The sequence below is a fragment of the Empidonax traillii genome, unplaced genomic scaffold (genome assembly GCF_003031625.1).
Source record: "Empidonax traillii isolate 1590-97213 ecotype Southwest subspecies unplaced genomic scaffold, ASM303162v1 scaffold43:size1863611, whole genome shotgun sequence".
Classification (NCBI taxonomy): domain Eukaryota; kingdom Metazoa; phylum Chordata; class Aves; order Passeriformes; family Tyrannidae; genus Empidonax; species Empidonax traillii.
Genome location: NW_020955236.1, coordinates 1,530,064 through 1,548,634, shown reverse-complemented (window position 1 = coordinate 1,548,634; position 18,571 = coordinate 1,530,064). Strand labels below are relative to the sequence as shown.

At 44.0% G+C, this 18,571-nt stretch overlaps 1 protein-coding gene across 2 annotated transcripts; it reads right to left on the bottom strand.

Moving 5' to 3' along the window:
• BCL7A (BCL7A, BAF complex component) lies at positions 1-18,334 on the bottom strand. Of its 2 annotated transcripts, none has more exons than XM_027878652.1 (6): positions 18,085-18,334; positions 10,246-10,327; positions 7,022-7,118; positions 5,258-5,425; positions 2,271-2,392; positions 1-1,408 (listed from the first exon to the last, which is right to left on the bottom strand). In XM_027878652.1, exons 1-6 carry the CDS (start codon positions 18,174-18,176, stop codon positions 1,337-1,339), a joined length of 633 nt encoding a protein of 210 aa, XP_027734453.1. In that variant the 5' UTR covers positions 18,177-18,334; the 3' UTR covers positions 1-1,336. The 2 variants fall into 2 exon arrangements, with proteins under 2 accessions (XP_027734453.1, XP_027734454.1); XM_027878653.1 differs by lacking the exon at positions 18,085-18,334 and adding an exon at positions 13,870-13,973 and having other exon boundaries at positions 1,094-1,408.
• Between the last annotated feature and the right edge of the window lie 237 nt (positions 18,335-18,571).

The following is an 18,571-nucleotide window of genomic DNA, read 5'->3' as shown; positions in this document are numbered from 1 at the left end:
GTGTGCACGGAAGCGGGAAAGGAGCGGTTCCACCGACACCGGGGGTTTATTCCCTGGAAGTACAAAGCCCACTGGAAGACCAGACCCTTGGGACCTGACGCAGATGGTTCTGCTCGCCACGAATTTGAAGGGAGTTGCACCTACCTCGTGCCTTTCCACCAAGTTTAGCATAAGCACACTTGAGTGGGGAGAGAAGGAACATTTCTAACTGATGTGGGGACTGTGGAGACAACAAGGCTTATTTACAAGACTTGCTGAAAGAGAGAAGGAAACCCCCAATACAGTAATTTCCTGGAACACAGAAGTAAACATCTCACAATGAAACAGTACAGTGAAATCCAGTTCAGTGAAAACATGATATCAAAAAAGACCAATTGAAAATAAAACTGACTGTGCATCAATCCCTTTGATCCTATTTATGTACATAGTGGAACTTTGCTGTAAAGTTGTACCCAGTACAGAGATCTGGACCTAATACGTAAGTATTTTAAGTGCCTGTGTTATAGTAAATATTCAGATCTGGACTATAAATGGTAAACAGATCATGTTAACTTCTGATGAAGTTAAGTATTTAGAAGACCAAATTTACAGTTGCGAATGCCATGCATTCAATAAAAGATCTCCACTATAGCTGCTAAAATAAAACATCAAGCTCCTTTTTCTCCTTGGACTCCAAGAGTGAAAATGGCTTCCTGATCTGTAGTTGTTTAAAAATTTAAGCACCAGGGATTTAAAACTTAAAAACGAAAGAAAAAAAAAACCCCAAACAAAACAAACAAAAAAGAAAAAAAAAAAAAAGAAAGAAAAAAAGGAAAAAAAAAAGCCTTTCTACATGGCATTATACAAACATAGGCCACTTTGCAAAGGAGACAGTTGCAAAACAACTTTTAAAAGTTAGCACTGTTTTCAGAACACAAGGCACAAAACAAAAGCAGACATCACGCCAGAACAATGAACTTCACATGAAAGCTAATACCTGACCTGTACCATCCTTAAATATCTTACAATGTTAAATAGAGAAATGAAAAAAAAAAAAAATACAGCAGCAACATAATTGTAATTTTGACTTTAGAAACAGTGCGTAGACCCCTCCTGAGTTGTTTACTCCAACCATTTCAGAGACAGTAACTTAAAAGTTCTCAATGTTTGTTTCACAGGAAAAAGTTTTCAGTGTCTGAGAAGTTAAACCTTTGTTAGGCTTTCTTGGATTTTTGCTTGGTAACTTGAAAAGTTAGGAGTTCTGTCCTCATCCAAGAGAAGATGCTTAAGTAAGGTTGTTCTATAATTAAGCCCACTGATGTACCTTACATAAAATCTGACCAGAAAGATCTATAGTCTAAATCTCTTCAACATTTTGTTGGGAAGCCTCTACTTTCATCTTTTTAGAAGGTGGCACTCCTTCAGAGTCCTTAATGAGGGGGGAAAAGAAAAACAGCCACGTTATCATTGCACCGAAGTTGAGGAACCGTAAACATCAAACAAACAGCCCGAAAATGTCCCGTGTGACAGCCAAAGCATCCCTGGATGCCAGAACAACACTCCCAAGTGCATCTGCTTCCTGAAATCACTCCTCTACTTACATCTCACCTCCACATCTTTACACTTGTTGTCGTCTACAAAGGGCAAAAATTCTAGTTCCGGGCTAAAAACCACAGGGAATATTCCGTGGAATGCAGGGTTATCCCTGCACCAAGCACACAGGGATCTCCTCCTGCTGCAGCCACAGCAACCTCTACAGGATAGAACAGGCAGGTTTGGGAAGTGCCAGGTGTGCACTGGAACAAACCACTGACCCCCAGGAGAACCAGTGGATGAGGATCTGGAGTTGTCCTGCCCTGAGAAGGGCACACCTGAAAGGATAATTTCTTTCTCCCACCTATCCAGAATTTTTCAGTGTATCAGCAAGTAAATATCCAAACATCTCATCCACTGTATCTATAAAAATTAACTTTCCTAACTGCCTATGCATTTACCTTTATAGAAGGCATTTTACCTCTGAATGGTCCTCAAAGGGGCCCGTTCAGTAGGTTTGGTCCAAGCAATTTATCAACGTAAAATTTTATTCCATTACAAAACACAGACTGGCTTTTAATAACCAAAAAATCAATCAGACCAATCTGGTCTTACTGTTCCAATTATGTGAAATTCAAGCAGCCAGTCACCTTTGGAAATTATTCTAAACACACAACTGGCCTCCTTATATTTCTTTTTTTACTAAAAATACTCTTTTCCAAAATCCAAGTAATTGGGCTTTTGCACTTTTAAGTTACCTGAGAGTTTTTAGATGCCTCTGTAATTATATCATTTTCTCCAGAGGACTGAATTTCTGCTTTCTCTGAACTATTCATGGAATTTTCCATTGAAGACTGTGAATTCTGTTCATCAGAGGTATCTGAAATGTCAAGAAACAATTTTAAGCAAACAAATGAAAGCGTTCAGCAGGAGCTTTTGGGATGTCTTCCCATCAGCAGCCTCCCAAGCACACGCACTTCACCCACATGTAATGGTTAATGATCTCGTACATAACAACTGTGTGAACATCGTGAATTAAGCTCCAAGTGCAGGATCACAACCCGGCTGCTGTCACAGCTTCTCCTCCCCAGTGGCGGCAGCAGAGCCCTGGGATCAGACCCTAGAGGGAGCCAGAATCCCACACACCCTCACCCTGCCAGCAGCCAAGTCTCAACACAAACTGACTGCAAACAAACTTCCCCCAAAGCAGAAGGAAAAGGCTGCTGCAGCAAGGGCTCAGCTGTGGTAACTAATGGGTCTAAAACCGTGTGGCTACAGAGAGAATAAAATTACCTGAATCAAAATTCACCATATAATTAAAATCCACTTTTTTGCTCGATGCTACTTTTAAGATAGAATTTAGAAATTCAGCTAACTAGCTTCACCATTAAGGTTAAAGAATTTTTAATTTTGGTGCATAGCTGTGGAGAAGTCTTCCAGCCTGTTATAGCTGTTCCTGCTTTCAATTTTCATCGGGATTTTTTTATTCTTGGGTTTTGTTTTGGTTTGGGCTTTTTAGTTTTTTAGTTGTTTTTTTAAACCCTTCTCTCTCTCAAAACATGACTTACAGAAGACTCAAGGTTAAAGCATCCATTCACTCAAAAGAGAGGCCAGAGGCACTTTAAATGTCTTCACAGGTTAAAGATCCCTGGAAGTTAACAAAGTGTGTCCAGAAGCAGGGAATCAACAAAAAAACCCACCACCCAAACCCCTCTGACTGTAAAAGATCAGTTATAGTTCCTCCAGTATCCACTTCAGGAACAGTTTAAGGACCCTATTCTTTCCTTCACCTCATTTAAAAATCCTTTTTGACTCAGATTCTCACAAGTGTGGGTGAAGTCTTATGTAGCGATCCCTCCGTAGATCCCTGACCCAAGAAACTTGAAGTTATTCCACATGAAGAGAAATACAAGATCAAACCAATTCTGGACAGCTCTGGTTAACAAAGATGACACAACCAGTGAGTGATGGATATTTCTGTGACACACTGGATAAAAAGCATTTCAGAGTTCGAGATAAAGCGATGCCCATGATGAGCATCTCAAAGATCACACTCCACAAACTCGCTCAGGATCCTCTTCCTGTCCACGTCTCACCCGAAAATCATCTCCATGCTGACAGAGAAACAAGTCCCAAGGGTCAGAAGACATTTCAATTTGAATTTTTGCTGTGCCTGCCTCAGCAGACACCGAGCTGAGGAGCTCTGCCATGTGCCCATCTCCCCACAGCAGACTCCTCGTGGCCGCTGTTCTCTTCCAGGTGCCTCTGATACACTCAGGCTGCTGCTGACCCTTTGGGCAAGGGGACTTATGTTTTAACCAGCCAAGTCCCAATGCCTGCAGTGAATTGTTCACACAGCAAACTGATTTGAGTGCACCTCTTTTGTTTAAGAAGTCCTCCTTGGGCATTTCTGCCCACCTAAACTCTCCCCTGGCTTGAAAGAACCTCCCTTATTTCAGTGGAGCAACGTGCAGGGTCCTTAACCCTGTCCAGCTGAATAATGTCACAATTCCAGGGCTCTGACTGATCCCTTTGGTAGATAAATGTTTACTAAATTGTATAACACAGCAAATAACCAACAGAAAAAAACCCACATTACCAACAGGTCTTTTTTGCCATCATATCTCCCTTTCCTTTCACAGTAACTGGCTCTGGAGCTAATCCAGAGGACTTGGTGTGATTTTTCCCTCAACCTAAATTTAGCCAGGGGAGCTTTGTAACAACTTCCCATCACCAGGTTCAGACAGTGTTACTCCTGGGGGTAAATCCTTACCATTTAATGTGGTCAAATATGCAAGCTGGGATTTTCTTTGAAGGAAATGGTGCTCTGATTTATTTCAATGTGGTGACAGTTCTGTTGTCAAATTTTAACCCCAGTTAACAATGACAATATTTAACATACTTCACCACCGGCATTACCCAGATAAAGGCTCTAAATTTAAACTGGTCATTGGATCTACTGAGTGAAGAACTAAATCAGGAGGGTATAATTTAATTGCTTTGCTATGGGAAGAATTCTGCAACCAAATCATTAGAATGGTGTTAAGGACATCTTTTATCTGCTATAATAGGACGAAGGAAGTTATCTTCCCAGCAATATAAACACAGAGCACTTTTCAATTACCCAAAATACCATTTAAAGAGTGAGGTTCAGAACAATCTCTTAACCCACATGTATTTTTAATCTGTGCACAACTGCAGTTAAAATCTTGTAACGCTCTGAGGAAATTAGGACAGAATTCAGAGCTTACTTTTGAATAACTAATTAGCAGGGTTAAGAGAAAAGAAAGCTTACATTATAGTTTAGACAATTTAAAAAAATAACTTCAAATTATCTCACCTCTATTTCACTTTCTCACTAGATAACAAACATTCACAGACCTACACAAAGTAATACCCTCCAGGGTTTGTGTGATTACATGGTAGCAGCCATTTCAAAGATGAAAAATTCTTTCATTTATAAATTATTTCTTCTTTCAAGGCTGAGATTATGACAACAATAAACCAAGTATTTTGTCTCTCTCTGAAAAGACCCTGAATGTCAACGTGACCTTTCCAGCTGTATGAAGGATCACCAGGAAGTCAGAGAGACTGTGGCCCATTTTCACATAAATGCTGAGAATTCAGCAACCATCTCTTTCAAACTGTTGGTTTTTTGCAGTTCTTAAAGTGGATAATCAAATAAATGACACTCTAAAGGATAACATTTCTTTGTTTGGCTTTGAAGGTGGCCTTCCCAGCTTACCTTCTGAGCCAGGCTGCTCCTTTGCCTCTGCCTGAGTTTCGTCAGATTTGACTTCAGTGCCGTCTGCTTGTGTTGCCAAGTTCTGCTCTGGTGCTGGACTTGAATTACTACTGTTTTCCTGTTTTATTGGAGAAGCATCAGCTATTGAACTCTGGTTGCTATTGTCATCTGTTAACAAAAGAGTGACAAACAACCAAGTTTAATGTGACAAGACACAAAGCAAACCTTAATTCCCCCGTATTTTTCCTGTGTTATTCCCTGGTAACACATGACATAATTTAGCTCATTAGGGATCAAGTCCAAGCATTCAGACTAACACTACATTTAACTTTTTTCCACACCAGCCTAAGGAGTTATCTAGCAGTTGCTAAAAATCAGAAAACTTCAAATCCCACGTTCTAACTAATTTTATACATCAAAACCAAGAGTGTTTTACTCAGCTCTTATCCAAAAGAACCCAGAGTTTTGCAGTATGAATAAACCAGACAGACTGAAGTGACAGTCTCATTAAGGGCTAATTAACTGTTCATGCTGCAGATTTACAAATACCCATCACTCCACTGTTCAGATGAGCAGATGTTTTTGAAGTGTGTCCTGAAGGTCAAAAAAAAAAACCAAACCAACCCCCCTTAAAAAAACCTCCATCAAGATAAAACGTAACATCCAGTCCCAATATCAATAGTTCCTAAGTAATAATTGTCCAGGATATTCCCAAGCCCTCAAAGACCTGAATCACAGTTTCTGCAGCACAGATATTGTCTCTGCAGTCAGAAATGAGATTAAGTTTATCATGCAATTGTACAGCATGGCTTAGAAACATAAATGATATGATAAAAAAGCAAGTAGTACATTCACCTTGTGGATGGGAGCAACAAGACTTAAAAAAATTAAATGAGTTGACCAATGCAAAAAGCCCAGAAGTTTGAAACAGATGAAAAATTAATCCAGATCTGTGAAAATCCTGCTCAATCCTCTAATAGCAAGACCACACTTGCTGTGAACACTGCAAAAACCAACCAGGAGGCAACAGAAATGCAAATAAAACCGAAATGGAAAATTTACAACCCACTAAAGAGTGATCCCCTCTTATCAGCTCAAATAGTGTTGCTTTCTCAGCCATAATTGTTATCCAAACACCCAGAAGGTAAAAACTTGAAACAGAGCTGAGCTGCGCGAACTCCTCTCTAATAAACACCAGGTAAACACTCAGCAGTCACACTTCAAAAAAAAAATTAAAATAAAATAAAATTGACCTTATAGTGCCTGACTGGCAAGCCAAAAAATATTTCCTTAAGCAGGCAATTTCATCAGGCTGAAGGAGAAGGAAGACAACACAGAGCCACAGCTTGTTTTCTTGGCCCTTGCAGAATTCCTTCGACCTTAACCAGTCACAGAGTTAATAAGTACAAAACCTGCACAAACTGCAGGAGGTACCACTGAGGCTTTGGGGGTCTCTGGGTTCTTCAAGCAGCAAACTCGACAGAGTTACTACTTCACCTCAGTGTAGTATTTGGAACATTAGATATTTCTAATTTTCTGTTTAGCTCCACTAACAGTTTTTTTCCCCCACACTCCAAGCCCAAATAAAAATGTCATTTAAAAAACTGTTAGTACATCCACAGAAGAGAAGTCCAAGGTACCAAATAAGCATCTGATGCTGTTTTCCCTTTGGCTCCATCACACTGTCCATGCACTGGAGCAAGGTTGGATCTGATGTTGTTGGCAGTGCAGGAGGGGAATTGGGGCCGACCTTCTCCCACTCACCGTGCATGTCCATCATCCCTGGGGAGGAGCTGTTCTCTGGAGTGGTCACTTCAGAGCCACATTTTTCATCTTTGCCCTTTTTCTTATTCTTATTTTTCTGAAAAACAAAAGGCATCACGTTCAAATGAGGTACCACCACCTCCAGGAAGAGAAATCCATGTTGCAGCATAAAACCCTCATCACTCATTACTTCCATAAGCACCTCTTAATTTCAAGTGAGAAATAAAGCCAGTGTGATAATAACTGCCATTATCAATAATGCATTAGTCCCAATAACTGCAGGGCTGTTTTTCCATTTGTATTTTTCCTGACACAGAGCACCAGGATTTATGGGCTTTTATCCAGGAATTCTAAGAACAGCACTAAACATGATCTTAAAGCTCTTTTCTAACCTGAACGTTTCTGGGATTCTGTTCTTCACCTTCAAACTGCACCATTTCTGTAAAAAGCACAGAAGTTCTCAGAAACCCTCCTGGTTCTACACCCAGGAATCTGAGGCACAGTGATTAAAGGGTTTGCTGCAACAGACTCTGAGAACTTGGCAGGTGCTGTTGCCAACTCTGTACTCAGCCCTGAGAGCTACAGAGGCAAGGTCAAAGGAATCTCTGCCACACCAGGAACAGGCAGTGATATTGCTGATCAGAGGCAGGGCTGAGATCCACCAAAACACCCCATTTCTGAGTGGCTTATGTCTATCAACACACCACTACCCAACCCACTACACTGTCCCTTTCCTCTCAGGAACCTTCAAGAGCACACCAAGACACCGTTTACCAGAGGAATGACAAAGATCATCAATTTTACACTCAAGAGACAGCTTTTTACCACCTCCTCAAGGGCTGCAGAGACCTCCTCCTTCCCTACAACCAATGCTGCTTCTTCATCCTAACTAAAAGATGGATCAAGAAAAGTCAGGCTGGCCTAAAACAAAGAGCACAAGCACAAGAGCCCTGCGTGAGCAGCAGGTGCCAACCTGCTCAGGACTGACAGGGCACTACAACAAAGGGAGAGCCCGTGGATCCGTCACGTGGGAATCTGCGGCATTTCCAATGAGGAGGTGACGTCATCAGCCTCCCAGGAGAAAGAGCAGCTGCACTGCTTTTGGAGGATCCTGCTGCCTGCTGAGGACACAATGGGAAGCCTGACTCCAGGAAGAACACTCTCAACCCATCCTTTTGGACAGAGAGAGTCTTACAGCAGGGGAAGGAACTAAACCACAATCAAACATTGTCTGAGACCGCAGAAGAAATTCAACAAGTGGTATCTGGGAAGGACTTTTGTCTTTCTTTTAAACAGATTATTTAGGTTATTTCTAAACTGTATTTTTACTTCAGAGAAGCCAGACTTTACTCCCTAACAGAGGTGAGAGTAAGTACACGGACTTCTTTACCTTTGCAAAATGAAAGTTCAGAGGGGTCATAATCTCTCTCAGGTTTGGTTTTGCTATTTTTTTAAAGGCAATAAAGACCCTTTTGCCACAAAAGAAATACTGAAAATGACAGCAAGCAATTTAAGCTGAAAAGTGCTTTACAAAGGTTTCACCATCAAAGTGATGAGGCTCTAAAACAGCCTTCCAGACCCAACAAGAGGAAAAGAGCCCAGCTAATTGTAGTTCAGAGAAATGTCAGAGTGTCTTTGGAACAACACATGAGGGGGGAAGAAATCTAATCACTGTTCACTAAAATCAAAGACAACTTCCATTTGACAAAAGGAAAGGTCCCATTCTCCTACTCTAGTGAAAAGCAAAGACACCATCTGCTCCTTCCCAGTGGGTGAAATTGGATATAAAGGGATGCCCACAACAAAATCAAATAGCCAGGATTAGCCCTGCCTGGTATTTATTTGTAAAATACATGCACTTGTTTTATTTGTGAGAACTTCCAGAGCAAGAAGACAGAAACCTTGTGACATCAACGCTGCAACAACTGCAGCATGAAAAGAGTGTGACTGTAGGACACCAAAGTAACTGGTCTTGAACAAGTGTCCCAATTTCAGCAAATCTGGAGCCTCAACCTACAGATGATGGCTCAGAAAACACAATTAAACTCTGCACAGAGACCATTATAAAAACCCATTCTTCATAACAGGGAATCTGACTTCAGGTACCAGTGACCTTGAAAACTCATCCAGAAGCTGACTTAGAAATTCTATTTCCAAGTCCCACAGCACCCATCCTGCAGGAACACCTTCACTGCAGGAAAATGATCTTCAGAAGCCATGAACCTAAATATCCTAAACCTTACACTCTCTCTCTCTCACAGGGATAGCACACTTCTCCCCCCATCCCAATTATTATAAATAAAAAAAAAATCCAGACCAAACATTTGACAACTAGAAAGAATGAAGAGATTTCTCTAAAGAAAGTTTCCCAACTCCTAAGGGGTTACTTCACAGAGATGCTGCTCAAGCACTGGAAGAACCCAAGAGGTTTCCCACAACTCTGACAGTCACTGATATATGTGGGACAACCAAAGGCACAGGAAGAAACAAAGTGAAAGCACGTGAAGCCCAAGCAAGGAGCACCAAACTTAGCACATATATTCTATTGTATCATTATTTTACTGTGATATCATGGATTAGTTTTCCATTACAATATTTCAACTTTTAAAAAAAGCAGTGTTTTGAAAATCCATTTGTAAGTCCCACCCACTCTGATTTTTACAGCAATTTTTATGCCACACGAAGAGTGCACACTGAGAACACAAACATGATGCAAACACAGAACATTTATGAAGAGAAAACACACATTACAACACAAGTGTTTGCGCTGTATCATGTGGGCTGAACAGCTTGATACAAACTATCTCAGTTCCACAGGGTTTTCCTGCCCTCACATCAGTGTTTTCACCTATTTTTGAGCAAAACAGAGAATACTCTGCCTGGTTCCAAACCACTTCTTTCCTCTAAAACATCAAGCAGAAGGAGGGAGAGTGGTCAATGTCTTAACTTTCCCTCCCCGCTTCCCAGTCGTTACATTAGAGAAAGGTTTAAAAAAATCAGTTTCAGGCTGAATATTTAACAGTTATCTGAGAACTGATCCCAGCTGACTCCAGGAAGACTCACCCACTGACCCATCAACATCACTTTCCATAGAGATCAACATCTCCCTGGAGCGTGCAAGACCCACACCAGCCTTAGCTTAAAGGCTCGGAGAAGATCAAGAATATTTCTTTGGATTTTCCCTAAACACAAAGGAACAAGCAGAGACTGCAGGATATACTTACATCATCGACCTTGGGCTCTGTTACTGGGACCCATTTGTAAATCCTTAGGGATGTGTCGCCAACTGTCACCCACTTCTTCTCCCTAGAAAATTACAATGCAGGAGAAGTTAAACTTCGAATTCAGAAGACAGTGATCTCCTATTGTAAGTTGTCAAAGATTTAAACAGGCTATTAAGTAGGATGATCTCTATTACATCGTCTTTAGCACTGCATTGTGCAAATTGTTCTTTGCATTTCACAAAGTTGTTAGAGCACTGCTACCCTCCAGATTTCTCAGGGCTGTTACTTGACTGGGTGAGTAACTGCAGTAGCAGTAATAAGCTCTGGATTAAAGGTACAGTTAAGAAAGAACAGCGATTGAAAATGCAGATTTAATGCCTACAATTTTCACTTCGGTTTCTAGAGAGCAGAAGAGGGTTTAGACAGACCAGTGTGTTTTGAAGCTGTTTACTGGCATCAGAAATCTAGCTGCATTTTGACCATCTGAGGTTTATTTTTGGGGCAGAAATTTGCTGCTGGCAGTTTAACATTCACTCCACGCCCCTGACAGACAGCTCTGCAATTCCAGCCGTAGGACCAACAGCCTCTCTGGAAGCAACGAGTGCTGTGATGCAGAATCCGGGCTCTGGGGAGCCCAGCTCCTTGGAAAAAAGCAAGGCTGAGGCTACCAGAGAGGGAAAAGCATAACCTGGAGCGCCGTGCAGGCCCTGCCAGCCGTGAATGGTGACACTGACAAATTGTGAAGGAAACGTGGCTGGAGGGCGGCACCACCTCGGGGGGTCAGAGCGGAGAGCGAAGGGACGCTCAGCACGGGGTGAGGGATGAACTCCCTGAGCTCTCCCCAGCAGGATATTAAGAGAAGGTCCACAATGCCAGAGAAATTTCATCCCGTGCCTGCGATCAGTTTTCAGGTCACAGATTCCCACTGCTGGTTCCTGGGTTTGCAAAGCAGCTCTGCAAACGGATCGATTGGAAGTTAACAACAAAGAGCGATTCCATTAAACATTCAGGAACATCTGAAATTAATTAGGCAGGAGATTAGAAGCGTTTTTGTTTTTTTTTTTTCCAAAAAAACCCCCTACATTTAAATCATAGATTTGGGATCCAGTTCAAGGTTAAAAAGATCTTTAAAAAAATGGTTTTTTGCAGGATGGGAGAAGCTGGATGTGACTCCAAATATCTATATCTATATATATGTATGTGATAGCTTCATTTTTAGAAAGGACCTCCAGAATCAAAAGCACCCACAAACATCCTCCTATTTTTTAGCTACTAAAGCCAATCTTTTATTTTCCCTTTAGAAGAGACATTGTCCTGTTTAATTTAAAAAAAAATATATATATATATATATACGACTATTTGATACATTTTGGATCTGTCTATAAGGAGATTTTAATTTAAGTCCAAAACTATTTGAGCTTTATTTCTTTCCCACTGCTCTTCCTGGAGTACAATTTCCCCTCATTTCATTTGGATACAACCATTTGGGTACACTAGGTGGCTAAAGTATGTCAAAATCCAATTTCACTCTAATTTGGAGCTCTACATGAGATAAAAATGACAGTGGAGATGAGGGCATGTCAGTAATGAGAACATACTTAATTGTGAAGAGATGACAATGACATAATTTGGGGTTTTTTTAAGGATACAATACAAACTAGGTTTACTTCTACTTAGGAAAACCTTTGAAATTATGGAAATAAAACCAGCTGGGGTTTTGTTTTGGGTGTGGGGAGAGGTGAATAAATGTTTTTTTAAAAAATCAAGGTTTTAGTCTTTTCCTACAGCAAAATATTACTTAGAGATGCTGCACTGGAAAACCAAAAGTTCAAGATACCTGTTAGCATCTCAAAGCAGCCTCACACAGCATCTTCACTGGACAGACTGTAGAACACAGGAGGAAACCTATATTAGTAACTTTTTCCTTCTAGTATTAAAGTTAGCCCTGACATTTTAACTCTTTTGAGCTTCTTAAGTACCACTTTAAGTTTTGGTAACCCTCAGCTACAGGGATTTTATTTAACTGAATTCAATACACAGTAATTCAGACAACAACGGGAAGAAGGATATTTTGTGATGGAAGTACACCAACATCCCAGTCCTGCAAACACTCAGGGCTGAAAACAAAACCCAACATCACACTGCTAGTACGCAAATATTTTACACCTGTGAGCATTTACGGTATTGAAGGTTTAAGATACATGAAAGTATCAGTAGGAAACCTCCTCTAAAATGCAATAAAATCCTCTGCAGCACAAACACAAATTTGTTAACAAAGAAACACAACGACTTTGAGAACTTGACATCAACAGGGTAAAATAACTCTAAGATTAAAGATGTTTATTGCAAATTAAGCTTGGAATATTATGTGTAATACTGCCTTTCCACTTCACAACAAACCCCAAAATCCAAACGAGCAAACAAAAAACCCCAAACCCACTTCTGCTCTGACCACTCTTTTTAATCTTTTGTGCAAAGACACCATCCCAGCCTGCTGGTCAGGGACTGCCCTTCTCATTCCCTGAGAACTGACAATTTACTGATGCTGCCCCATGGCAGCAAGTTTGGAAAATGCTGCACAAATCACAAAATACCCTCCCTGACCCAGCCCTGGAGTGGGGATGAGGAATTCCTGAGCTCCTGTGCCCAGCCTCCTGGGAGACTTTAAGCAGTTTCTCCCCATTTTCCTGGCTGTTGCACCCACTCATCCCGAGATCCTGAGCAGAATTCCACCTTTGGTAAGTGATCACCAGGCAAAATACGTTATCGCACCACCCTCTGTTATCCCATATAGGTTGGTCTCTATACTGACTGGTGGACTGGAAAAGGTGCCTAATGAAAATCCATCAACCTGACAGTTTATCAGGCTGAAAATGTGGCAATGATCAACTTTACTTGTCCATGTCTAGCTGATAAACTCTGCACCTTCACCAAAAAATACTCGTTTTGCCTGTTTTAATACCTCTCCCGTTCCTCCATGAATGACTCAGGAGCAACAACAAGAAAGTGGCAAAACTTAAAATATATACCAAAATGCTTTTTTCTTTTCATTTTCCACACTGAAAAGTATCTTCAATATTTTAGTCACAGTAAATCCAGAAACTAATCAGTGCAACAGAAACAAACCCTTACATTTATCTGAAACTGTGTTAAAGCATTTTTAAATTCTGAACTGTATCTGCACAGCATTTAAAGGACAGCCAAGGGTACATAGGGTAAGCATTAGTATCAACACTTCTTCAGTGCTGATGCCTGAGGCATACTAATATCCCAGAACTTACATCATTATACACTCAATTCCCCACTCTAAAGAGCCCAAGACTCTTAAATACATTTATATTTTGTTTAATAACACTGGAGCTCCACAGATGAGTATCAGATTCCACGTAGAAAAGTACTATATGGGTGAGCAAAGACAACAGTGTACGTTACACTTGCACAGAAAGTGTCGAGGCAGCTTCTGCAGCAGCAGGGAGTGCCAGAAACATTTGATGGCACAGACACAGAAACCCTTTACTGCCAATATATCACTCAAGGAAAGGCTTTCCCACTTGTCTGGCCTTTTCCTGTGGCTCTCATCCCTCACAGTGATCTGCATTTACACACGGATTTGCTCCCACATACCCCACCTTCTGCTGATGGTCACAAAGTGACGTCATAATGCTGAATTTATCACATCACACTCACTTGCATTGCAACAGAGTTTGGTGAAAATCACAGAATCATGACCTCCCTGTGGGACCAAGCAAAAGAGAGAGGGGAATGGGAAAGAAAATGCCATTGTTATACACGAGAAGTGCTGTGAGATGCACGACAACTGACTGCGTGAGGCGCAGGCTCGCCCTCCCGAGCACACCCACTGCTGTTGGGGATGTTTGCCTAGTGACTAACCTGAAGGAGCCCCAGACACACGTGGTGTTCATTGACCAGGCTGCAAACACAATAAAAAGCCATGCAGCATGACTGGACGAGGACAGGTGGCTACAGACACCTTCCCTCTGAGTTTCCCTGAACACGGCACATTTTGAGAGCCCCCTGCACCTTACCCGGGCCAGCATGTTTGAAAGCAAGCCCTGCTTGGTTCCACATGGCCACGAGCACCCTTCTAACAGTGGAGAGAACCATTTACACTTGCCAAAACTCTACCTTTAACCTCAGCTTCCACTAAAGTCAGAGAGCACATCCTGGTTCCGAGAGAAATAATCAAAGACAGAAAAAAAAGCTGCAGAATTCAAGCATCGTAACAGTGTGTTTGGGTCACTACAAAACTTCAGTACATTCCTGCACATACACTGGGTATTTTTACTTCAACTGCCACTACTTGAAACTAAAATCTTAGCAGGAAACCCAAAAGAGCCAACACAGCCAGGCTGAAGCAGGGCGGAGGTCCAGGAGTAGCAAACAGCCTTTTTCCAAAGACATCACATTAAGAAGTTCTATGTCATAACTCCTTTTCAGAGCAAAAGCCTATTTTAAGAAGGAAGCATGAGCAGCAAAACCTGCAGAAGCCCAATCTCTGAGCATTACATACCACAGGAAAACATTTTAGCAAGTCTGAATGGAGACAGTGAACAGAAGAGCTACAGCAGCACTGCCCAGAAATTCTAAGTAGCCACAGCCAGCGATCCCAACCACTGGCAGCAGGTAACGCAGCCAGGGGGGACTTCGCTCCTCAACTTTCTCCAAGTACTTTCTTTCATCAGTTGTCCAGGTTCACCTCCTCTTCCTAAGGTGCCACCACTACCCCCAGATTAGGGCTTTGATGGGTCAGAGAAAGGTCAAAGGATTCTGCAAAGACACTGCAATTCAAAGACAAGGCAGTGACATTTCCTCATTCCTGGTACCCGTTCCCACCAGGTATTCCAGACCTCCATCCTCACATGTCTGCACAGTTGTCCAAAAGTCCAGCAGTGCTACATACCCATGCAAGTTATTCCACTGCCTCCCAAGACATCCTTCCACTTATGCCTCCTGCCCGTTACTTGTCTTTCAGTAAATGTCTGTATTTTCCTTCATTTAATAAATCAGACTTGGATAAACCCCAAGAGTGTTTCCAGTATTTTTCTATTGCTGCTTGAGGGCACAATAGTTTTTGCCCCTCTCATCTTGAGAGCCCACTTAGAATTTACAAGTACCCATCAACCTTTAAGACAAAAACCAACCCTGTACCTTCCACAATCCAATGAGACAGAGTAATCTCAGGACTTTTTTTAAGACAGATTGGAAGAAAAAATTGCAAGTACTGTTAAAAAACCCCCAAACTATTCTCTTACTGTGGAAATTTAACTTTTCTGCCACACAAATACAACGTAACCACAAATTCCCTAAGCCACGTGCTGTGTGTTTTCCCAAACAGATGCTCATTCACGAGAGTGGTTTAAACAAAGGAGATAAGGTTACAGTAATCTCAAGATAAAAACGTAACAACTTCACTGTTTACTACTAAGTTCCAGTAATAACCAGAAGTGCCACGTGCTGCGGGTGGACATGAAAAGAGGGGACCTGCATCCAAGGGCTTGCTGTCCAAGAACACTAATTTCCCAAGGAACAAAGTCTGTCCTGGTGGAAGCTGCTTCCCAGCAGGCCCGTTCACAGATGTGGCAGCGCAGGGATTCAGTGATACCACACAGCAAGGTGCTGCACACCTGCCCAGGTGGATAAAGCTCTGGATAAAGCCACTGTCTGCTGGGGTGAGTTCACAGCCCCACCTGCCTCCCCGCTCATCCCGGGCACGCGGCACTCCGAGCACGCGAGTCGCACGAAACTCTGTCCTAGGAAATGTTGAGCGCAAGGTATTTTAATTTTCAGTGGCTGCATTTCCACAGAAGAGCTGTGGATGGCAACAAATTGCTCCTATTATGCAAATGAAACTGCACACTTGGAAATTGCCGATGTGGCTCTTCTGAAGATGCAGGAATTGCCAGTGTGGAAAGTTCAATTTAACAAGCCAAGTCTTCTCAAAGCACTGAAACCACAGAACACAGAATCTCTCTTGCTGATTTCCCACTGTACTTGACTGCAGGTGTAGGGGGAGAATCATGGAATTCACCTTCAAATTATGATCCCTTTAAAAATAAGGAAACTGGTTTATGTAGATCCTTGTGGGGTGCACACGCAAAAAGCCGTATCAATACATCTGACAATAATAATCAGAAACATTACATGATTCCACACAGGAACCCTTTAAACAAGTTGTCTCTCATGAGGGTTAACATGTAGAAAAATCTATTTATACCATAAGATTTCTGTTTTTACAGAGAGAGAGCCATAGCAACTGACATGATGGCAGAGAGCCCTTGCCAAGAAAAAATAAATAAATGAGGTATTTTGTTGAATGGCCAAGCTGCTGTCTGTACTGCTCTCTGAATTCTGCAAACAAGGCTTCAAAGGGAGCGTGCTGTGCTCATGAATGAAATACCTACAGACAAAACAGTCCCACACACCCAACCACGTTCCTGTCGGAACAAAAGTCCTGTCATACCGCTGGACATTGTTCTGACCCTCCGAAGCTGGTCCAGCCGTCAGCAAACTGCACTTAAAACACCACCCGAGTAGAAAAGAGTTCCTGAAAGCACCCCGGCTGCTCCGGCTCCCCACACAACGGCTGGATTCTTCGAAATCCACATCTCATGCCCGGCGTTATTGGACACACGTCCCGATCCTTTGTCCGGCTCACGCCAACGGGCCCATTCCTGTGCTCAAGGCCATTTAAAGTTTAAACAATCCATTTCACCCCAAAACGAACATGTTCGGTTCCATATTTCCCCTCTTCTTTTAATGCAAACAAAGCATGTGCTGAGGATTGCAACACAAGCGTCCCCTGATTTCACCAGGTACAAACCAGCTGAGTGATGCAGCTCAACGCTAACCCAAGGGATTTCCCCGTGGATTCTGTATGTTTAAAGAAAGTATTTTAAGGTACACACGCACAAAAACTACCGAACAGTCACAACTTGCTGGAAGAGAGATTCACTCCTGAGTCACACTGGCAACTGCTCTTTATCCCATCCCAGATCCCCGCACCGACCGTGCACAACAGGGTAGCGACCGCTTCGCTGTATTGTCTCAACACCTCGTGAGGCTTTTTCTAACAAAAGCCGAAAAAAAAAAAAAAACAGACAAAAGCGGGAAAAGGCCAAAACACGCTGAAGGCCTAACAAAAAGGACTTATTCAGAAGGGGTATAACCTTTCATTACATGATTTAAGGGAGGTTCCAGGGGCAGTTTCGCGCTCTCTCTCGGAGCGCCGGTGGGAGACGATCGCGCTCGGCTTTGCTGCGCTAACCTCGGGAACTTGAGAAGTAAAATAAATAAACAAACAGGCAGCGATTAAAAAAAAAAAAAAAAAGAGGAAAGAAACTCTCAGGAGCTTTACGGGGGTATTTTTAACATGTTTTGCGGGGATTTTTTTTTCTTCCCAGAACACTTCTTGGAGCGCTATTTCCCCCCGGCGCGGGCGGCGGGGCAGCCCCGGGCCCGCTCCCCGGGCCCTTTGTCGGGGCGGGCGGCGGGAGGTGCCGGGCCCGACCCTCCGCCCGCCCGCGGCCGTGGCGCCCGGCCCGGGACCCGCGGGGGTGTGTGGCGGGCCGGGGGGTGCGGGAGGCGCCGGGGGGCGGCGGGGAGGGGGCTCGGCCGCACAATGGAGCCGCCTCTCGCCCTCACACGCCGCCGCCGCCGCCGCCTTCATGTGACTCGCGGAGGAGCGAAATGGCTGCTGGGTGCCGCCGGCTCCCCGCCCCCCGCGGCCGCCGCCGAGCCCCGACCCCGCGCGGGGCCAGCGCGGGGAGGCGCGGGGGGGACGCGGGCGCGGGGGGTCCCGGCGCGGCGCGGCCCGCTCACCATTTCCGCACTTTCTCGATGGCCGCCATCACCCGCTTGATATCATCCTTCGCCCGGCTCCGGGTCTCGGCCCGCACCGACCGGCCCGACATGCTGCTGGGGGAGGAGGGGGAGGGGGGCGGCGGGCTCGGCGGGGAACGCGGCGCTCGGCGCGGCCGGCGGCTGCGGTGCGTGTGTCGGGGCGCCCGCCCGCACAATGCCGGCGCTGCGCGGGGCTCGGCGCGGCTGCGCTCGGCGGCTCCGCTCGGCTCCGCCCGCCCGCCCGCCCGGCGGGGCCGCGCACCGCGCACGCGCAGCGCCCACAGCGAGGGAGCGGAGCGGGGCGGGGGGGGCGGAGGGAGGTGAGGCCGCCGCCGTGAGGGCACGGCGGGTGGCGGGAAGGGCGGGCGGCGGTGAGAGGGGACAGACCTCGGGCTGCCCGGCCCGCGGCGCTGGGGGGGGACACCGCGGCCACGACGGGCCGTCCCCGGCGGGGATCGGCGGAGGG

Excerpts from the sequence above, each read along its gene's own strand:
- BCL7A (XM_027878652.1), bottom strand. The coding sequence starts at position 18,176 with ATGTCGGGCCGGTCGGTGCGGGCCGAGACCCGGAGCCGGGCGAAGGAT. Across the intron at positions 5,426-7,021 it reads AGGGATGATGGACATGCACG|ATGACAATAGCAACCAGAGT; the intron begins GTGAGTGGGAGA and ends TTTTGTTAACAG. Across the intron at positions 2,393-5,257 it reads GGAGCAGCCTGGCTCAGAAG|ATACCTCTGATGAACAGAAT; the intron begins GTAAGCTGGGAA and ends TTGACATTTCAG.